At 33.6% G+C, this 6295-nt stretch overlaps 1 protein-coding gene across 1 annotated transcript; it reads left to right on the forward strand.

Moving 5' to 3' along the window:
* The first annotated feature begins 845 nt into the window (after positions 1-845).
* Positions 846-5603, forward strand: rpl11 (ribosomal protein L11). The gene is made up of 6 exons (XM_028461906.1): positions 846-922; positions 2444-2594; positions 2674-2780; positions 4903-5034; positions 5264-5374; positions 5520-5603. The coding sequence occupies exons 1-6, from the start codon at positions 917-919 to the stop codon at positions 5547-5549; spliced, it is 537 nt and encodes a 178-aa protein (XP_028317707.1). The 5' UTR covers positions 846-916; the 3' UTR covers positions 5550-5603.
* The last annotated feature ends 692 nt before the right edge of the window (positions 5604-6295 follow it).

The raw sequence follows: 6295 nt of genomic DNA on the forward strand, positions 1-6295 counted from the left end.
ATTTGATTTTTTTTTAATCAATTTTTGTTTCCCTCTCCGTATTTTACAAGTATAATCACAGCTTAAAAATGATTTAAAATCTGTGCTTAGAGCAGTGGTAAGATTATTGCATGTTATTGAATATGATTTAAAAAGATATTTTAGTCACTGTTACACTACAGAGGTGGTGCAATATTGTGTTGTAATAGAATCAGGTGTAATGTGATTACTTTGTGTGTGAAAATAAATAATAAACATTTCTCAGTGATGTCGATTTCTCTGTTCTCCAAATATGATGATAACAGCTGTACAAACATGGCTGATTACAGTGAAGTCAAATCTTTATGAACATTTTAGACACTGCACAGGAATTCACAGTAATCACTAAGACTCATACATTAAAGATAAGATTAAAAAAGACCTTTATTTGTCCAACTGAGGGGGAAAAAGGAATGTACACTTCACACAATTTGAAGATATAAATAAACATGGATAAATAAATGAAACACGAATGAAACCGTGCACATGTGTAGATCAATAATTAATGTGTAGTTTCTTTTTTAATGAAAGCCTGAATGAATTTTGAACGATTTATAAAACTTAACAACAATAAAGAACATATTGCTTTGTTAGACATGAGTTCAAATGTTGACTTATTTAAATTTTTTATTTTATTTTAGCACCTGTATTATGTAATTAATCATGGGAAGAAAAAAAAATACGTCTTTATTTTTTATATATATATTAAAAGTGCTGTGAGATGACTTTTGTTTGATTTAAATTAAAATTTAAAAGATCCAGTACATTATTTTATTTTATTCAACAACCGGAACCTTTGTACAGTTTCTCTCAGATTAATTCCGACCCTATTTCTGCGTCACACGTGGCTATAAATTCTCGCAGCCGGAAACGTCACGTCCTCTTCTAGTGATCCAACATGGCGGTGAGTTACTTACACATTCATACAGTCAGAGCCGCCGCTGAAATCCACAATCATCGCCGACACGGTGTCATCGAAGCCACCGGTTTTTGTTCCGTTTGTTTCTTTTCGACACCAGAAATGATTATAATGTGATATCTTTATGATCCGTAACCGAGAGTCCGTTTTAGAGTTAGCAGGGGGATGCTAACATGCTAGCCTGCTGGAAACACAGTGTTGTGTGCTGTTGGGAGTTAAATAAATGGAGTAACTTTAGTGTTCGCTATAGAACGAATGTGTTTGTGCATTTCACAGTTATAATGTAGTAGTTTGTTGTTTACAGACTAATGTGTTTGTTTGTAGTGACGTTAGCATTAGCGGTGATGTGTTCGGACATGTTCAGTCTGACCGTCCGTAGTTTATAATGCTAGTGTTTACCGGTAGATTCATGTTTGTTTTTAGTTGTTTGCAAACGTGAATTCCAGCACTGATGGTAAAAAAAAAGTAATATAATTTTTTTTTTTTTTTTTTTTTACTAATATTCAACCTAATATACAAAATAAATTTGGTATGACTGTGTAGCTTCTGAGCTAACTTGTCGTAACTCTTAGACTGTTTTTCATTTAGTGTTTTGCCAGCGTGAATTCCTGCAATAATGGTCAAAATTGTTAGTACTTATGTCATTTTAACACTATTAGTTAAAAATAGTAAGTAATGTTACACCAAATTACTAAATCATTTTGGTTAAACTTGGTACATTCTGAGCCAATTAATCATATTCACTTATAATATTTAGTTTTTTTGGTAACCTAAAATATTTTAAAATAAAAATTTAAAGAAAAAGCACAAAATATTTTCGTATAAAACCTTACTTTCGCAGTTGACCCTCAATGTGTAATTAAAAATCTGATGTGTGAAAACTTCTTTTTTCTTTTTTTTTTTTTTTTTAACACCCTTAAATGTAACATATCTTAAGTGTGTATGTAATGTTATTCACTACGCTACAAGCTAGCTATCTATAAATCAAGGAACGTGTGTTTGTGTTCGAATCTTTGCAAATCAGACTCAGATTGACCTGAGACTTTCAACATGGCTGCTGCTTGGTTCAAGGGTGTGCAACGTTGAATTGGGAGACATACTTCCTACGGTCACTGCACTAGTACTTTAAATTAAGGATGTATGAAAAAATTGATATAGCAATATATTGTGATATTTCACCGCACAATTATAGTATCAAAAAAATGATTGTTTTTTTTAATGAAAAAATAAACTACCTCAACTTAATGCATTTTAGCTTGGAAGTTGATTGCACTTTATTTTCATAAAACATACAGGACACTTTCATAGAAATGTGGTTACTTTTCTTTTTTAAAAAAAATTAAGAACTTAGAATCATAATCTGTTGTAGAAGCAAAAGTTAAACTTTTTCAGAAAATATAGTTTAAAAACATACCACGTTTTTGATATTGATGCTTGAATTACAGTTGGTTACAAGTTTTAAAAAATAAATTCTGAATCAGTCTTCTACTGTGTTTCCTCCTCCAGGACCAGGGCGAAAAAAAGGAGAACCCCATGCGAGAGCTGCGTATCCGTAAGCTGTGCCTAAACATCTGCGTGGGTGAGAGTGGAGACAGGCTGACACGAGCTGCTAAAGTGCTGGAGCAGCTCACCGGACAGACCCCCGTCTTCTCCAAAGGTCAGCGTGGTAGTAAATATCTGGTGCATGTGCGTTGTTAAAATAAGGTGGTGGTACTGACTCTTTGTTCCCTCTGCAGCCCGCTACACCGTGAGATCATTTGGTATCCGCAGAAATGAAAAGATTGCTGTGCACTGCACCGTCCGTGGAGCCAAAGCCGAGGAGATCCTGGAGAAAGGACTCAAGGTCAGTGGAAAAACAAAACGTTTTAGTTCATCTAAAGTTAAGCTTATTTATAAATCCTCCAAACAAACAGTCCAATACAGATATTTTTACTGTCTTAAATAGCTATCTAAATATAGCTCTTAAATCGGCTAAAATCGATGCAAATAAGAGGGATTAAAATTAGGCTTTACACGATCAGTGAGTTTAAAAAAAACCCATCATTGATCCAATCATATGAATTTAGGTGGGGGTTTTTTTTTTTTTCCGGTACCAAACTAATTCTTTGGTTACTACCTGATACAGATTCACTTGAAATCAAACGCTACTATTTTTCGGGCCCTAAATGCAGCTTTGTGACTGTGAAGGAGTGGAAGAATTTTCAAGCAGGACCTGAACATAACATTTGTCAGTGTGTGCGTGTGTTCCTCATATCTTTGCAAATCACACTCAGATTGACCTGAGACTTTCAACATGGCTGCTGCTTGGTTCAAGGGTGTGCAACGTTGGATTGGTAGACATACTTCCTGCACTAGTACTTTAAATTAAGGATGTATGAAAAAAATTGATCGGCAATATATTGTGATATTTTACCGTGCAATTATCATGTTGTAAAAATGTTTATTTATTCCTGGTGATAAATGAAGAAATGTGGACTTTATTTTGGTTTGAGTTTTAAAAGTTTGTAAGAAGGTTATAAGAAGAAAGTATATAAGTTTGAAAAGTTAATAAAATAATAAGAATCTGTAATTTGACTAATAATTTTTCTTCAAAATATGATCTTTATATATTTAATTTGAAAAAGTAAAATAAACCGTTACATACCAATGTTTGATTTAAGTTTCTTAAAAAAAAATGGGATTCAAATCTTTCAGTTGAGTGTATTGTCTTGTTTTATGAGATATTTTAGTTTATTAACGACTGCAAGAATTGATCAAAAATATTTTAGTTTTATGTTAAATGTGGTTGAAAATGTCAAACAAAGTGTCCTGCTTAGAAAACATGACGGACTCAAACAAAAGCACTAAGTCTGTAATTTTAATGTAATATTTGCTGCTGATCGTTACCTGTAATCTCAAACTGTTGTCAGGGTTGTGACGTTCTCTGGATAAACAGCAGCAGATTGAATAATTCTACATCCCAGAGAAAAACAATCTTTAGTGATCAGATGTAACTGTTCATCATTTCAATGTTTTCTGTTTGTTTCCACCTCTTGACAAACGTTTTTAATGAGTGATTGAGTTAAATATTATTATACATTTTATTATGCATTTGCACCAAATGCATGTCAAGTGCTGAGTTTGCAATATTTGGCGTAGGTCTATTTAGTGACGTTACTACACATTAGAACGGTGATTCTCAACTGGTGGGTCGGGACAGCTGGTCAAAAATGGTCTCACGTTGGACTTGTCTTTTATTTTGAAAGGAACCTTTTGACAGGAATTGCTGTGAAATGCATGTTGCACAGGAAAATATATAGTTTTGTTTTTTAAAGATGTTATAACAGCTATTTTTGAAAAACTAAATACAGTTGGTTGAACTCTAAAATAAAAAAAATAAAAATAGTTGGTTGTAATTTAATGAACGCGGGAAAATGTGAGTCCCAGGGTGGGACTAGTTGTTGACCCCTGCATTAAATCACTGGTTTTACAGTTAAGTTATGTGATATTGTCCTAAAACATGCATGTGAGTCTATATTCTGTATCATATTGCAATTTTGTTCATTAAAGTATTTGTTTGCAAAAATACTTCTGTTTCAGTACATTAATTCGTTTTTTTTTCCGCAATTGCTGAAAGTTGGAGTTCCTATTTACAAACTGTCTAAACAAAGCATTTAATGGCCTTTAATAATCATAACCAATAGGTTTATCAGATTATAACAGTTGGAATGAAGCTTGTTTCTTTCATTTTATAAAAGCAACAAAGTCTCAAAATTATTACTAGCTCTAATCAGGGAAACTTAACAATTTTTATTTTGTTGACCTGTTAGATTATTTAAAAGCTTGTTGTCAGAAAGATATTGTTTTTAAAGATTCTCCTTTAGTTTTTCCTAAAACTTGAATCGTTGCCTTAAAACGTTATTTTAATTATTTTTGCTCTTCGTTGGATTCATGTCTAATGTTCATGGAACCGTTGCTGTGTGCAGGTCAGGGAGTATGAGTTGAGAAAGAATAACTTTTCTGACACGGGAAACTTCGGCTTCGGCATCCAGGAGCACATTGACCTGGGCATCAAATACGACCCCAGCATCGGCATCTATGGACTGGACTTCTACGTGGTGAGTCACGCTGGATTCTAATGTTTCTAAAGCTTTAATCACAACTATTACATTTTTAAAGTTTCTTAACTTAAACTTTTTATTTGAGATATCAGGTCATAGTTGTTTTTGTTTCTTTTTTTTTTTATTCAAAGATCTTTAACATGTCTTTTTTTTTAATAAGTTTATTATAAATGGTCTGTACTGTCAACCTGTGTCTTACCAAAACGAGTCTGATTCTGGTCTGTAGGTTTTGGGCCGACCTGGGTTCAGCATCGCTGATAAGAAAAGGAAAACAGGCCGTATCGGATTCAAGCACCGCATCCGCAAAGAGGAGGCAATGCGCTGGTTCCAGCAGAAAGTGAGTCAAACAGAAGAACCTGTGATTGTACTAAGTTATTTTACCTTTTTCTAAGCAAATAAAACACATTTCAGGGTTAGTTTTGTGATCACATTTAAATATTTTTATATGCATTTTGTGTCTAATGTGATTATTTCTTTTCCAGTACGACGGTATCATCCTCCCCGGGAAGTAAAGAACCAGCTTTTGAACTTCTTTGAAAAGAAATAATAAAAAAAGAAAAAAATGAGTTTGTCTGCTGAAGATGATTGATTTTTTTAGTTTGATTCATAGTTGGAGCTAATGCTTAACGATTAACCTTAATCGCATCCATATTGAGGTTTTCGCTGCTACGATAACCGTTTTTCTTCTATCTCATTTGAGCCTTCCTGGGCTTCTGGCGCTAACGACTACACTAGGGTCCTTTAACAGAATCACTAAATCAACCAATGAAAACAGAATCTACTGTTGAACGTGGAATGGACAGAATCGGGTTGAGACGCCGTGAGACGAGCAACGTTTTTTATGCAGAAATGTCCTCCCACTCTTATCCTGGTCTCTTCAAACACCATCTAAACTGGCAAAAAACTATGCAGATCATCGCCAACTCTTACATCAGAGCCGACCAGTGTTCTAAATGTGATTAGAAAACAATCTTGTACTCATGCACCTGGAAAGTTATATTAACTTAAAGCACAAACTTTAAAATAAAGACAGAATCACTGTTTATGGTCAAATTAATTTTATTCAGTAGAAATATTTAATAACAGATTCAATTATTCATGAGTTAAAGTTTCTCAATTATTGTTTCATCACAGTTGAGATGTAGTCCAACTGTTTTCACATTCCACATGTAGTTACATCTGATTTAAACCTGTAGGGGGCGCCACAAACACCACTTACCACATTCAGACTTTATTTTTGTGTCTCAGTTTAAATGTG

Source organism: Gouania willdenowi, chromosome 11 (genome assembly GCF_900634775.1).
Source record: "Gouania willdenowi chromosome 11, fGouWil2.1, whole genome shotgun sequence".
NCBI lineage: Eukaryota > Metazoa > Chordata > Actinopteri > Blenniiformes > Gobiesocidae > Gouania > Gouania willdenowi.

Bases quoted from the DNA above. Each gene is read 5' to 3' on its own strand.
- rpl11 (XM_028461906.1), top strand. The intron at 2,595-2,673 runs GTCAGCGTGGTA...TTCCCTCTGCAG, and splicing joins GACCCCCGTCTTCTCCAAAG to CCCGCTACACCGTGAGATCA. The intron at 5,375-5,519 runs GTGAGTCAAACA...TTTCTTTTCCAG, and splicing joins TGCGCTGGTTCCAGCAGAAA to TACGACGGTATCATCCTCCC.